At 36.4% G+C, this 16,500-nt stretch overlaps 1 protein-coding gene across 5 annotated transcripts in view; it reads right to left on the reverse strand.

Annotated features, from left to right (window-relative positions):
- SH2D4A (SH2 domain containing 4A) overlaps positions 1–16,500 on the reverse strand; it is a 117,286-nt gene that overhangs the window by 81,237 nt on the left and 19,549 nt on the right. For all 5 annotated transcript variants that reach the window (XM_074287443.1, XM_074287442.1, XM_074287441.1 and 2 more), the window contains exons 3-4: positions 5,301–5,463; positions 4,214–4,382 (exon numbers count right to left, since the gene is read on the reverse strand). In XM_074287443.1, the coding sequence (XP_074143544.1) occupies positions 4,214–4,382; positions 5,301–5,463 (332 nt within the window). The remainder of the gene's footprint in view (positions 1–4,213; positions 4,383–5,300; positions 5,464–16,500) is intronic.

A 16,500-nucleotide genomic window follows, 5' to 3' on the forward strand; every position in this document is an offset into this window, starting at 1 on the left:
AAATGTATAATTATGTACAGTTGTTGCATTTATATACAAAATTATGTACATAATTTTAACATAATATGTACATAAATACAATAAATACATTAACGAATACATAAATAATAAATAAATAATGAAAATTAACAAAATTTTCTATGTTAACGTATTAATCAAAAAAGAAATATGTAAATGTGTGGAGTCTTTAAGTCAACATGTGGCTCTCAGGGACCCTTATGTGCAGTTTGGTGGCCCCCACTTCTGGTTGAGTTTGATCCCACTGACCTAGCCAGTCTAGCATAGTAGGACCTACACAAATATTAGGTTACCTCATATTTCCCAAGGTATTCTCTTTCTGAAACAGAACTCTTCTTAGAAGTAAACTGAGTTGCCTGCAATTCCCAATAACTGCACAAAATCCGATCTACCTTTTATCATGGGTTACTTGGTACATGCTGGGGAAAGAAGGCTAGCACTAGAAACTTTCCACAAGCAGCATATGTGTGTGTGTGTGTATGTAGATATGTGTATTGTATACACACACACACACACACACACACACACACACACACACACACACACACACACACATTTGTCAGCTGCCCAATAAACTCTACAGTGAGTACCAAGGGTCTGCTTAGCCTCTGGAGTCAGGCAGTCTCACATTCATCTTTCTGTTCAAGCCATTCCCAAAACACACAGTCATGAGCTCTGCCCGCAACCTTCAGACTCACATGGATGGATCCTTTCATTTCATAAGCAAAACTCACGCTGGCCACCAGCACTGCCTGTACCTTTCCTCATCCTCTGTTCTCATGCCAAATGTACAATCAAAACATGGCATCCACTGGCTCTCCCTCCCTCTCCATCCTGCTGTATTCAGAGCACCAAGGCTGGCTTCCAGCTACCTCTAAGACAGAGACAGACACGACAGACAGACAGACAGACACACACACACACACACACACAAACACACACACACTCACTCACTCCAGTACTGTATCCTTAACTAAGCCCCATGGAACCATAACCAAGCTTTTCCTTGCAATGACAAATGATGGTGCAGAAATGTTTCCATTCAAAAGGCAATAACCACGTTTGCCTTCCCATGCAGTAGCATTTCAAACTCCTGACAGAAATCTATCCCACTAGGTTCAAAACTCTCCTTCTCTTCTTTTTTAGGAGAATGGGGAATGGGATAGGTACATGTAGAAATATTTTTTCTCCTTCCATCCTAGAAAAGAAACTGACTTATAGCTGAGAAAATTGATCATCTGCTGCTCTAGTGTCTTCTGTTGGACTGTTGAATCTTTAGATATAAAAGTTCTTAGACTTTGTCTCAATGCTTTCCTGTCCAGCTCTCTCCAGATCTTTCTGTTGGCCGTTTGCTCTGTTGTTATTCGATCATTTTTTTCAGTTATGACTGATTCTTCACGAATCCCATTTGGGATTTTCTTGGTAGAAATTTTAGAGTGTTTGCCATTTCCTTTTCCAGGCCATTTAAGGGATGAGGAAACTGAGGCAAATTGGGTTAAGTGACTTTGTCAGAGTCACACAGCTGTGTTTGTCTAAGACAGATATGAACTCGGAAAGATGAACCTTCCTGACTCAAAAGCTGGAATTCTATCCACTGTGCCACTTGCTGTCCATTTGCTAGGTTATTTCAAAGATGCTGAGGGACCAGTTCAATCGTTCCTTCTCTTTTAACGACTATTTCTGTCTACCTGGGAGGGAGTCCTGAATTTATAAGTCCTGTCCACTAGTTTTCTTCCTTATTTCTAGGCCCTCATCCTCAGAGAAAGAAGGTTACTGGTCATCAACTCCCCTATCTCTCTCCTCTTCAGAACCACTTTCAGCTTCTTTCTCCAAGTATGCTTTAGCTCCTGATACTGTTGTGGAAAGAAGACATTGGACCTTCCCTCTGAACCTTGAGGATTGATGCCCAGGTCACCAATCATAGCAGGAGTGGAACTTCCTGAGCCATCGGGTCAAGTGACCTGGCCCTCACATTAGAAATACGGGTCCATCTAATAGCAGAACAGCTATACCTAGGCAAATAAGATCTCAACATTGAGAGTTAACACAAAGGTCATCTATTCCAATCCCCAACTGACCAAGATTCCTTTCCCCACAACACTGCCAAAGTGGTGGTCTTTGTTTGATCTTTGGTAGCTATTTTATCTTTCCCCCTTCTTCACCAGAGAAGGGAAACTTTTTTTTTTAATTTATGGAATAAAAGATGGCATGTAAGTCAGAAATTTTTAGGGTCTACAGATTTCCTTTATATATTGTCTATCTCAAAGTAAATATAGGGACAAGGACAGGAACTGTGTTGCTTGCTCTGATTTATGTGCCCAGTATATATTTGTATACACAGTTTGTATATATAGTTCTTACTAATTATTTAATAAATGTGCTCTTTCTCTCTCTCCCTTTTTCTCTCTGCCTTCCCTTTCCTCTCTCCCTCTTGCTCCCTTTCCTCCTCCCTTTCCTCTTCCTCCTTCCCCTCTCCCTCCCTTCTTTCCTTTCTCTGTCTCTGTCTCTCTGTCACTTTCTCCCTCTTTGGCTATCACAGGCTCACCTTTCCCATCCTAAACCTGCGGCCCACAATTCTTTCTTTCAGGAAACATCCAAATTCCACAGTGTCACTGTACAATGTAACCACTGCTTTTTCCTCATTTTCACATCATTCAGACTACCACCAAACTACTTCAAAATCCCACACATCAGTTTTCTTTTTTTTTACTTAATGCCTTCATGCCCTCTGTAATCCAGTTTTTCCAAAAACAGAATGTAAAGAGATAAGTAGGAAAGCCTCATAGCTTCCAAGTTTGGAGAGAAATTTATTATTTTTTATTTCATTAATAGCCTGTAATTAAATTAGGAACAATGCCTTTTCTCTTTGTCTCCTCATTTAGGGCCCAGTTACTGTAGAAGGTCAGTCAGTCTCTGAAGAACATGGCTGATAAATGAAAGTGCCCTACCCTTTGAAGAACATGCTCCTTGATCTTAGTTTTAACCCCACCCAAATAGGAGACCTTATTTTTGTTTATAATGTAAACAGAATCCAGTCTAGCCAAGTTATTGCCTTGAGAAAATGAGCCCTTGTCCTTGTAACCCTCCATTAGAATCTAGGGTGACCCAGCTCATGAAGGAAAAAACCAACCAAAGTGCTCTGGGTGGAAATGGATTCCCCTGTTTTGATTGCATTGGCAGCTGAGTCTCATGGTCAAGCCCCATCTCAGCAGAAGGAGCTGAAGACTCCTCGCCTATCCTCTTTAAATGTCAAGCAATTAGGGTTGATCTTCACAAGCTAAGGGCATCCCTTTCTACAAAGATATTTTAAGTATTCAGTGTCTATGCTGGGGGGGAGAGGGGGCAGGATCTTTGGTTATAGGAAACCACTGACCATCAATTTATTGACTACTAACCAGCCTAATTAATTACCAGAAGTTCTGTCTCTTAAATCTTCATTTATCACAGTTCCTACTAATAGCTCAGGTGTGGAGTCACTCAACTCTACATTCCTTGGGACACTGGTTCCTCAGTGACATTCTGCTTATTTTCCTCTCTGCCATTCCTGTTGTCACTATTGACCAACAGAGGCTGTGTTTGGGAGTTGCTAAGCCACTAGTCTTCATGTTCTGTGGGACCTGCATTCTCATCTCCACTTCAAAATAAAGGAATTCCTGATTTTTATTTATTTATTAAGGTTGCCTGGGAACACTTAGAGACCTTAGTGAAATACCACATAGGGAAAAAAGCCTGTTTTCAGTGAGCAACAACAAAAAATTAAATTTAGGAGATTAAGTGAAAGTTAGGAACCCTTACAACCAAGAAAATGTGATCCTAGTCCTATTGTAATGATAATGATAATATCAACAACTGTATTTATATTGTATTTTTAAGGTCTGCAAAGAATTTTATGTGATCACCCTGAAGGTAGTTTATTTTTTGGTTTGTTTGTTTGTTTGTTTGTTTGTGATCTGTGGTTTCCTTGGCAAAGTGAATTCCCAGAGAAAACTTCTGGGTCCACTTTTCTGCAACTTAGGGTCTCAGAGGCTTGACCAATGTCTGAAAGGATGTGACTTGCCCGGCATCCCAGTCACAATACTACTACAGGGCGAGATTTAAACGCTGGTCTTCCTGACTGCAACCAGTTCTCTATCTGCTACGCCATGGTTGCTTTCCATCTTCGTGAATTCTGTCATTTTTAGCATCAAAGACTCACCTGAATTTTCTCTTCTTCTGGTATTGAAGCTTTTCTAATTTCTGTTCCTGACTCCTCATTGTCTATTCTTATAGAAGCATTGGGAGCCTCCCAATTTTTCAATGCTTTTGAATCAGAATGCAGCGACTGAGGTTTGGAAGTCTTCGAGGATTCTTTTGCTTGAGTTTTTCTGAAAAGAAACAATAGAGGAATTATCTTTAAAAAAAAAAAAAAAAACAGCCTTTCAACCTTCTGGGCTATTCAAAATGGGATGTCCACGTTTGAATATAGTGAATGTCTGGCAAGTCTAAAGTTTAGCTTAGCAACCCTTTTTTCATGACAAAAGGCAATCTTCCTTAATAAGATAAATGATTCTTTGGAACCAAGGGGCTAGTTATTTTTATGAGTCAAAGGAAATGTGCATAGCATTGTCAACCCTCTGAGACTGAGCTGGAGTCTCCCCAAATCTGCTCCATTATCTTTCCTTTTGCAAAATTCCGGCTTGAATGTAGGGTTATTGGCAGAGTAAACCCTAACACCAACAGGAAGCAGGGATGAAGTGGAAGGACCAATGGAGGCCAGCATCTTGCAGCCAACAGAGGCTATGTTGTATTATGAGCAGGAGAGCAGCCCTCACTGCTGGCTTATCTTCCGCATGAGTTCCCTTTCATTGGGCATTCATGGGCTGAGACTCCTGAAAGCTGACAACCCTAATGGGGTAGCAGGTAGGAGTGCTGGATATTCTATTTCTGTTCTGCTTCATTTTTATGGGCTTGCTCTTTAAATGAAAATACTGCTGCATCTTTGAAATCACACCGGACAATCTTTATGAGCACAAGGACTTACAAATCCCTTTGAAAGTTAACAGTGCCCTACTGGAAACAGCAAGTGCTCATTCTGATGCTCTGCAGTCTCAGGCATTGGAAAACACTTCCCTAAAAAACTCTGATCAAGACCTGGTCAGAGTTTTTCATCTCATTCCCCTCCTCCACCTGCAGGTGAGAGCAAAGAGCATCGTTTCATCTGCTCTGAAACTCTGTCCACCTCTTACTGACAAAGCACCAGAAAGGCGGATACATCTTTTCCCTCAGGGTGAGGAATCCCATACCTGAGCTCTTCTGCTTCTTTCTTTGCTTGCTGCTCCTGTGCCCGCTCAGCAATAATCTCATCACAGAGGACATCATAAGGTTTATCTAGTTGGTGTTCCCCCATTACCCATACCCAGACTTCTTTATCCGCTCCAAGCTTCCAACTTACAGTTTTCTTGTTCTCTGTAAACAAAACACAAAACCCATCAAACCAAAAAATAAACAAAAAACTAGATTCATAGATATATATACTGAATGATATAGTAAATATGTCTATTTAAAGTAGTAGATATATTCAAGTGTATATTCCTATTTCTTGATACTATAATATCTGGGCTCTTTAAAAGGAATGGAAAATTAGACACAACAAACACACTTTATTTTGTTGTTGTTTTCAATTTGCTCAGTATAAGATGCATAATTATATAAATAGAGGCAGGATAGGTAGGGGGAAAAAGATTAGATAAGGATAATAATAATAGCTAAAGTTTATATAGTACTTACCATGTTCCAGGTACTATGATAAATGAATAATAATAATTACTAACATTTTTAGAGTGCTTACCACGGGCTAAGCATTGTGCTAAATGCTTTATAAACACTATCTCATTATGGTCCTCATGTCAACCCTGGAAGTGGGTGCAATTATTATCCCCATCTTACAGATGAGAAAACTGAGGCAAACAGAGTCTGACTTTCCCAGGGACACACAACTAATAAATGTCTGAGACCAGACTTGAACCCCAGAAAAAGGAGCTTTCCTGGCTTCGGCCCAATACTCTGTGCACCATGGTACCACTTAGCAGCCTCTAAAAGATGGTGATGATAAACAGATGATAGATTATGCTTTTATTAAACACTGTGTTCCAGGCACTGAGCTATTAGGAGACAGATTTATTAGCATCTGTTTATAAAACAGTCTGTGGGTTTCCTTCATGTTGATATTCTCATGTTGGGGGTGGCGAGTTTATGCATGAAGAGGTCAGACATCTCAAACAAGATGACATAGGACAAGTGAAATGAGATCTGGTACCTCCTTCTGTATCAAGGCCACGGAATCATGTCTTTTCCTGAAGACGTTCCCCCCTCCCTAGTCTTCATTATTTTCTCTTTGGCGCTACTTATTTAGGGCAGGTAGGTGGCACAGTGGATAAATGGAGGTTCTAGAGTCATGAAGAATCATTTCAAATTCAAAATCATTCAAATCTGGCCTCAGACACTTACTACATGTGTGACCTGGGTAAGTCACTTACCTTATATGCTTTGGTTTCCTCATAAGTAAAATGGAGAAATAATATCTAATTCCAGAGTTGTGGCAAGAATCAAATGAGAAAATGTTTATAAAATGCTTCACAACCTTAGAATGTTATATGGGGTATTCAGAAAGCCTTACTCCACTTACTTTTGTGGCATCCTGTATAAATACCAGTTATTATCATTGTTATTATGATTCCTGTCAATTAACTGGCTGGGATAGAAGCAAAGCATTATTGATATCAGATTCTAACAAACTGAACTAGCCATCTTGTTCTAGATTCCTGGGGTCCTAAAGAATAGTCCAAATAACATGGAATCGTGAAGGGGTGGGATACCTGTGGACACTAGCTATATTGCATTTTATCCTAGAGGTCAGGAAGCCGTGAAAATTCAAAGTTTATGCCAGGCTTCAGCACATTAAATAAAAGAAGTGTGCCAGGTGAAGTGTCCTTATGTAACTTTGTTCACTGAGACACCTGAGCTCCTTCAACCTTTTACTCTAAGGGACTTTTGGAAAGAGGCTCCTAAAGCTAAGAATTGTTTTTTGTGAGCAATAGACACCTGGTACTGTGTAATGAACCTCTAAAGATAGGCACAAAGAAAAAAAGATCTAAAAGAAAACAAAATCACTTTCTCTTCCATAAATAAAAGTCTTAGTTATGCTATCATCCAAGAAGGCTGCCAATGACTTCATGATAGGGTTCTAGAAAAGTGGTAAGGAACTGAAAAGGGGAAAAAAAGCAAAAAGAACATCTGAATTCTTACATATAATCTAATGAAGACGACAAACTTCTCTGTTAACCATTGGCAAGCTCCTAGTACTGTTTCAAGAATCTCCAAGGGGTTGCTTGACCTTAAGAAGTCATTATATCTAATAAACCTCTTTATTCTTTTTGCAATTAATAAAATTTGTCTTCCACCAACTCATTCTTTATCTGAGGATCTCTAAAGTCACCTAACTCTACCTGCCTCGGTTTCCTTATATGTAACATGATCTAGACAAGGCAATTCTCCAATTATTGTCTTAGAGAATATTATTGCCAAGAAAATCCCAAATTAGGTCATGGAGAGTTGGATATGACTGAAAAAAGACTAAACAACAACAAATTGGCATATTTAAAGTTTTTCTTTTTTTCTTTTCAAAAAGAAAACGAGCAGAAGACAAAAGATAGATAAGTAGATCAGGCACTCAGTAAGATTAGGATTTCCCTATTCAGAACACACTGCTAATACAGTTAAGTCAATGTTTCCAAAAGGGAGGTGCCCTTTGAAATACCTAGTATCTGCTGCAAGGCAAACAAAGAATTCCAGGGGAAAAAGTTGTAGTTACACTTGCCAATGAGAAAGGAATCGAAGGGAAGATGAAGGAAGGCTCAGAATAATGGAGAAAATGTGAGAAGTTCAGAATGGTGAAGATACCTCAGGGGAAAAAAATCAGGCCTAAAAATAGTTGTGACTATATGAAGAACCAGAAAATTTGACATTAAACATAAAATGTAGATTAATGCTAAAAAGGAGAGAAGTGAATAATAATCATTATTATAATGGTGTAGATTCAAAGGAATCAAAATATATAAAACACTATAAAATGTTCATAACAATAACAAATATTGCTTTTAAAAGTTACTAAATGGTATTTTGAAAGTACTAAAGTTTAAAACTGCACTGAGACTTTGGGAATATCCTGTATATGTCATGTATATGACTCAAACATGTATGGAATCATAACAGTGATTAATATGCAATTACTGAATATATGTAAAAATATGATTGATATTCGTTTTGTACCTTAAGATTTGCAAAGTTCTTTAAGTATATTCATTTCACTTAAGCCTCATAACAACCTTCTATAGATGAAAGTAGTTGTGAAGCCCAGAAAGGTAAAGTGATTGTCTGTAGTGGCACAATTATTAAGTAGCTGAGGGAGGATTGAAATCCAGGTCATCTTGATTTCAAGTCCAATATTATATTCACTCTAGTTCTTGAAATCTGGCAATTGCAAAGAAGCCTGGAGAGATTTACATGAACTGATGCTAAGTGAAATGAGCAGAACCAGGAGATCATTATACACGGGAACAACAAGACTATACAACAGTCAATTCTGATGAACATGACTCTCTTCAACAATGAGAGGATTCAAACCAGTTCTAATTTTTCAGTGATGAAAAGAGCTATCTACACCCAGAGAGAGAGAGGCCTGTGGGAACTGAATCTGGTTCACAACATAGCATTTTCACTTTTTGTTGTTGTTTCCTTGCATTTTATTTTGCTTCTCTTTTTTTTAACTGGTTTGATTTGACTTTTCCTGTACAGCATGACAACTGTATAAATTTGTATGCATATATTGGCTTTAACATATATTTCTATAACGTTTAACATATATCAGACTGCTTGCCATCTAGGGAAGGGTGTGGGGGAAAGGGAGGAATTGGAATACAAGGTTTTGCAAAGGCTAATGTTGAAGAATTGTCCACACATATGTTTTAAAAAATAAAAAAGCTTTAATAATAATAATAAAAAAAAAGAAATCTGGCTTTTCATCTCACTTTTTATCTCATTTCTCTCATAGTTCAGTGCCAGTATTTTTTTTAATCATCACAATCTCTCACTCCATCTGTTTCCTACGAATCTCTAGAACCTAAAATGCCAGCTCTGCTACTCACTACCAGTGTGACCTTGACTTCAGTTTTCTCATCAGAAAAATGAGAGGGTTGGACTAGATGCCTCTAATGTCCCTTTCAATTCTAAATATACAATTCTGTGCACCTAAATTTAGTCTGAATTCCAGTAGACTTGTGATAGAAAGAGCCATCCGCATCCAAAGAGAATTATGAAGATGAATGTGGATCAAAACATAGTATTTTCATTTTGTTGTTGTTTGTTTTTCTTTCACCTTTTGATCTGATTTTTCATGTGTAGCATGACAAATATGAAAATATTAAGAAGAATTGCATATGTTTAACCTATATTGGATTGTTTGCTGCCTATGGGAAGGAGTGGGGAAGAAGGAAGGGAGAAAAATTTGAAACACAAGATTTTGCAAAGCTGAATGTTGAAAACTATCTTTGCATATATTTTGGGGGAAAAAAAGCTCTAAAAATAAATGAATGAATGAATTTAGTCTGACCCTGCACACCCAAAACTCTTCCCATAGACTGACTGACTGTGTCCAACCTAATTCTCTGATGGGGGCCAAAGAGCAACACCAGAAAGAATGGAAGGACATGAAACGGGACATTAATAATTACTTAGCAAACGGCTAAGGCTGAGAACTAATTGTAGTTACAACTGAGCATGAACTCAGACGCTGAGACATGGAAGTGATCGTATCAGATTCCACAGGAGAGATAAGATCCATCGCAGACAGCAGCCACATTTCTATCCCTGTAGTGAACCTCATTAAGGTCAACTTGCAAATAGAAATGCTCATTACAGAATGCTCTGCAAACACTGACCTAGCATATGTCCACACTAACTAGGTCTTTGGGGTTTGTTTTCTAGAGCCAATTTGCATATCACATGCAATTCTCAAATAGAAGACCAAAGGAAAATAATAACAAAAACAGTTAGCATTTATGAAGCACTTTTTACAGAGTGCCTTACAAATATTATCTCATTTGATTCTCATAGCTGCACTGGGAGGTGGGTGCTATTATTATCCCCATTTTACACATGAGGAAACTGAGGCAGGCAATGGTTAAGTGACTTGCACAGAGTCAAACAACTACTATGTGTCAGGAAAGATTTGACTCAGATCTTTCTGACTCCAGGTCATGTACTGGATTCACTGTACTACCCAGCAGTCCTACAGATAGCTAGGGTGGGGTCATATTTGTTATAAAACAGTCTTATAGTACTACCTTAGTCATTTTTTCACCTCTTGTCTCAGGTCTGTGATTACAGAAAGATATTTCTTGCTTTCTGATTTCTGAAATTTAGAGAATTTCTATTGCTACTATCCTCTCCCCAAAAAGCTATTAACTAAATGGATCCATATTTTTTTTTCCTCCCTAGGGAACACTGAGGATAAAGAAAGAAATCTGTACTATTCTTTTTTGTCTTGCCTCTAGGACTGGAGGCATGTGGTCCTTGTCAGCCCTACCTGTGGCTTTCATCTGAGAAAAGCTCATAGATTCAAGATGAGTTAATGTTTGTAACACTAGGGGCAGCTGGGTGGTGCAGAGGACCTGAGTTCAAATGTGACCTCAGACACTTTTTTTTTGGCTGTGTGATCCTGGGCAAGTCACTTAACCTCAATTGCCTCGGGAAGAAAAAAAAAGGTTATAAAGCTCTTTGCAAGCTTTAAGGCATGTAATAAAAGTTAACTGTTATTATTAGTTGGGAATAGTATTTTAATAAGAAAAATATCATCTTTTTGTTCTTATGAAAAGACTTTTGATGTTGTTGGTTCCCATATAGGTAGTATCTTACCATATTGAGCATAACTACCAAGTTTCTTTAGGCCTGTTTCCCAAAGTATCAATATCCTTGCTATGTACTCCTGTCTATAGACTCCTAAAGATGAATTCAGAAATGTCAGCAAAGCACTAAACTCCCAGAAAGAAATGTTCTATAATAGCTGTTCTCTAAGGGAGTTTGTGAATCACTAGAGCTCCTGAGATCTTTCTAGGGGATTGGCTAATTTTTTTTTAAAAATTTATAATAATACTAAAATGTTATTTGCCTCTTAAAATATTCCTTTCTTTTACTATCACTGTAATTTAGTATTGCTCTATTACTACTAATAATAGTTAATATTTATGTAGTGCTTTAAGGTTTTCAATGAGCGTAACAAATATTGTCTCATTTTATCCTTATAACAATCTTATTAGATATAATTATTATCCCCATTTTAGAATAGAGGAAACCAAAGCAAACAGAGGTTAAGCCTCTTATGCAGGGTTACACAACTACTAAGTGAATAATTGGGAATTCTAAATCCATTCTTTCTGACTTCAGGTCTAACAGCTTATTCACTGCACACAGCATATTTGTGAATCTAGATTTTTTTTCATGTACTTCAACCAAAACAGCATATCATCACAGTTTGAACCTAGAAACATTTTTGAGAATCTAGTAGTCTTCTATTAAGCCAGACATTAACCAGATATAAAAAAAATATACGAAATCATATTCATCTCACTATTTTTTGCTTGGAAAATATGATTATTTCTAAAAATATATGTTCTGAATCTCATATATAATTGGCTCTAGTATTACCTTTGATAAATTAAACAAATGTTTTCGTTTTTTTTTTTTTTTCAATTTTATTTGGACATTAATGTACTTTCAATGGAGTTATAAACTGATCTAACTATTAGGGAGAGCAATTTAGGACTATGCCCAAAGATGTATAAAACTGGGCATACTCTCTGATCTAGTAATAACACTTCTAGATCTATATCCCAAAGAGGTCTTTTTATATTATTTTAATTTTTTGTAATTATTTGTAAAAACAATTTTTAACATTGTTTTATAAAATTTTTGAATTCTAATTTTTTTATCCTTCTTTCCTCTCCCCTCTTCCTCAGAAGTAAGCAATCTGTCATAGATTTTATATATATATATATATATATATATATGTATAATATCATGCAAAACATATTTCCATATTAATCACAGTCCTCAAAGAAGAAATGTTAAAAGAGAAAAAACAATGAAAAAATAAAAGTAAATGAAAATAATATGCTTTGACCTGCTTTTAGAGCCCGTTAGTTCTTTATCTGGATATGGAAACATTTTCTATGAGGTTTTTATAATTGTCTTGGATGACTGTGTTGCTGAAAAGAACTAAGTCATTCATAGTTGATTGTCACAAAATGTTGCTATTTCTGTGCACGGCATTCTGGTTCTGCTTATTTCACTTTTTTTCAGTTCATACAAATCTTTTCAGGTTTTTCTGAAATCTGCATGAACGTTTTTTGTACATGTGGGTTATATTGCCTTTTCTATGATTTCTTTGAAGTGAGACTTGTAGTCCCAACAAGAATTTTTTATATATAGAACCTTATTTTATTTATTCCAGTAAGACATTTCTGTATATTTATTACATTTCCTGCCATTCTTTTCTTTTTTTAAAAAAATATTTTTTATTTATCAGATTTATGCATGAGTATTTTACAACATTGACAATTGCCAAACCTTTTGTTCTAATTTTTCCCCTCCTTCCTCCTCCCCCCCCCCCCCCTGAGATAGCAGGTTGTCCAATACATGTTAAATATGTTAAAGTATAGATTAAATACAATATATGTATACATGTCCAAACAGTCCCAAACAGATTTTTAAAACATGTGGGAGAGGACCTATTTGTTTAAAGAGTGTGTGTGTGTGTGTGTGTGTGAGAGAGAGAGAGAGAGAGAGAGAGAGAGAGAGAGAGAGAGAGAGAGAGAGAGAGAGAGAGATAGTTATATATAGTTATAGCAGCTCTTTTTGTGGTGACAAAGAAATGGAAAATGAAGAAATATCCATCAATTGGGGAATAACCGAACAACTTGTGATAGATGATTATAATGAAATCTTGCTCTATAAAAAATTTAGAGCAGAATTTCAAAAAACCTGGAAGGACTTCCATGAATAGATACAAACTGAAGTAAACAGAATCACGAAAACATTATACACAGTAACAGCAACATTGTGTGATGATCAGCTGTGAATCACTTACTTATACTTAGCAAAATAATGATCCAAGACAATTCTGAAGACCTTATTGTAGAAAATGGCTATCTGTATCCAGAGAAAGAACTGGTAGAATCTGAACATAGATAAAAGAATACTATTTTTCACTCTGTGTATTCTTTTCATTGTGGAGGGGAGGTCTGTATTTTCTTTCACAAAATGATTAATAAGGAAATGTGTTCTGATTCATTACATATATATATATTACATATATATATATATATCTATATCAAATTGCTTACTGTTTCAGGGAGGGAAAGGGGGAAGGAAAGTGGGAGGGAATTTGGAACTCAAAATTTTTTTTTATGTGCAATTGAGAAAAGATAAAATATTATTAAAATCTGTTTTCAATTTTAATTTCTAATATAGTAAATATTGATAAATAGAATCCACATTTAACAAGTTCTTTGAGGCCCTTTGTAATTTTAAAAAATGTAATGAGATACAAAATGATTTTTGAAAGAGTAAAAGAGTCTTGAGACTAATAAGTTTGAGAACTATAGCTCTAAAGAAATCAAAGGAACAATTTTACACATCATTAGCTTTACTGAGGCTTCAGGTACCTGTTAGACATGGTTCTAAGAAAAGAAACTTTACAATTTAGCTAAGGTTATGAATCTAACCAATGAAGCTACAGTGGAATCCTGGGCCACATTTACTAAAGGTGACTAGAGGGGACCAATTTTGGTGTACACCACTTTCCTGTTTAATTAAATGTTTATAAACTTGAAAAAAATTCTCAAGGATCAGTGACTAGACTCACGCTTGATGCCATTTAGAGACTGTTCAGGAAGAGCCAATTGCTAAATTTTCCCTAGGAGCATTTTTGCTTAGGGAACTGAAATATGCTACAAATCACTTGTCAACTTCAGAAAAGGATGGAGAAAATATTAGTACTGTAGATTAATGTAGATTAAACTTAAAAGTGGGTCGTGTTTTGGAGAGCCAATTGTTAAACATATATCCAGCATAACTCTGGCTGAGATGTGCCATCACTAATTTCATGTCCTAGATTTGAGGCATTCCTTAGCACAGAATATACTTAAGAGATTACCTGAAATAAGTTTGCTTTTGTTTTCTTATCACTCACTTCTAGATAAGAACAAATATCAATTAAAGCTCTTGATCAAATTAAAGAAGAACCTATCTCAGAAGGATAAGCTACTTGAAGGCAAGGACTGGTTTGGCTTTTTCTTTGTATCCCTAGCACTTAAAACATTGCCTAGGACAAAGTAAGTGCTCAAAAAATGCTTGCTGATTTATTGGCTGGAAAAGGATTAACACAATATAAAGATCATAAGATCTAAAGTAAAAGGACACTGGTTCAAATTCTAGCCATTTCATTTACTATCTCTGTGGCATTTAATAAGTAACAACTCTTCTGAGTTTCAGTGTCCTCACTGCATAATTAGCAAGTTGAATTCAATGACCTCCATTGCTCTTTAAGGCTTATAAAGAACTGTAAAAGCTATCTCATTGTGCTGTGGGAGATGATACAAGATCAATAATTCAAGTTGACTTTTTCCTGGTCTATCAATCCAGCTGAATTTAGGGTGAAGGAAAGAAAAGCAGAAGGGAAATTATTATAAGTAATGAAATCAATTATAGAGAATTTTTAAAAAATAATTACAATTTTCAGGGTATACAATATCTTAAAATCAACCAAGACCTTTCTGTGACTAAGCAATTGCACTCAAGAGGGTCTGGTTATCTGAATACCTTTCCCTTCGTAACTGTATTTCCCCACATCCCTAAGGAGAATTTTGTGCATGGAGTTGTACTATATGCAGCCACATATTGTTGTTCTTCAGGAGGGTTAGTTGTGTATGACTCTTCATAACCTCATTTAGAGTTTTCTTAGAAAGGATACTGTAAATGGTTTGCCATTTTCTACTCCAATTCATTTTACAGATGAGGAAACTGAGGCAACTTTCCCAGGGTCAATAAAGTATATGAAGTTGTATTTGAATTCAGGTCTTCCTAACTCCAGACCTACTGTATCCACTGGGCCGCCTAGCTGCTCCAGGTACAGCATATTATCAGTGGGTTATATAGGGATGATGCTGTGTCTTAAGGTCAGCTTCACTTAAATCCTTGACAGCTTTCTGAGACCTTCCCTACTTTCTCAGGTATGTTTCCCCCTAAAAGTCATAAGATCTTCATAGTCAGAAGTTGTGGGGCCCTGACAAAGAGGGCATCCAAGTTTGTCTTTAAATAGAAAAGGCACTTTACAATTACCACCATCTAGTGGATTTAAACATTTATTGTGTTTGTGTCCTTAATAAATTTTGTTATCTTAAATAGGTTAAGTATTCCCTTGCTTTAACCACTAGTTTAAAAATCAAGACCACAAAATTAAGTTTCTTGTCAGTAACAGGAAAGGAAGCCTAGCAGAGAACAATAGCATGAAGGACTTGAAGTGAGGTGGACCGGATTCAAATCCCACCTCAGATACTTATTGATTGTGTGACTATCATGTCACACATGTTTAATCTCTCTTCTTCAGACAAACTTAAGACTTAAGAGATGAAAAGGAATTATAAGCAGGTTATAGTCTGTTTCAGATCCTTCACATGCTGAGCAGTTGAATTTTAAATTGGTGAAACAAGAACTAATAAGGTTTTATTTACTATGTGAAGTTCTAATTAAATTTTACTACCTGCATAATGTTTGTTATTTATCAAGTGCTCCAGTAAGGGAAACATTTTTCAAATAGAAGTCCAATATCCTTCAATAGTTAAATTAAAAAAAAAAAAAAAAAACAAATGTAATAGCAACAACAAAAAATAATCTTGCATCGTAAATAATAAAATCTCACATAAAATTCTTAGCATTTATCAAATAGAGAAATATTAAGAAGTATATCATAGATTAGGTCTAAATTATATTCAACTTGTTTTTCATAAATCTTCAACTAGAGAGATATCCTTGAGACTCCCTCTCCTTTTATAGATGAGGAGACTGAAGCAAACAGGGTAAAGTGACTTGCCCAGGGTCACATGGAAAGTATCTGAAGTCAAATTTGAACTCATGAACATAAGTCTTCCTGATTCTAGGTCTATTACTTTATCCACTATACCCTATTTTATAGATGAGGAAACTGAGTCTCAAAGAAGTTACTTGCCCAGTGTGACACAGGTTATAAGAAAAACAAAGATTTGAATGTAAGTTCATCTGATTCAAAACTCCAACACTAAAACTATAGAGCTTAGAATCACCCCCTGCCACCATCAAGTCCAACCAGATGAGGAAACTTAAGACCCAAAGGGATTAACTGACTTGCCCAGT

Source organism: Sminthopsis crassicaudata, chromosome 2 (genome assembly GCF_048593235.1).
Source record: "Sminthopsis crassicaudata isolate SCR6 chromosome 2, ASM4859323v1, whole genome shotgun sequence".
Taxonomy (NCBI): Eukaryota; Metazoa; Chordata; class Mammalia; order Dasyuromorphia; family Dasyuridae; genus Sminthopsis; species Sminthopsis crassicaudata.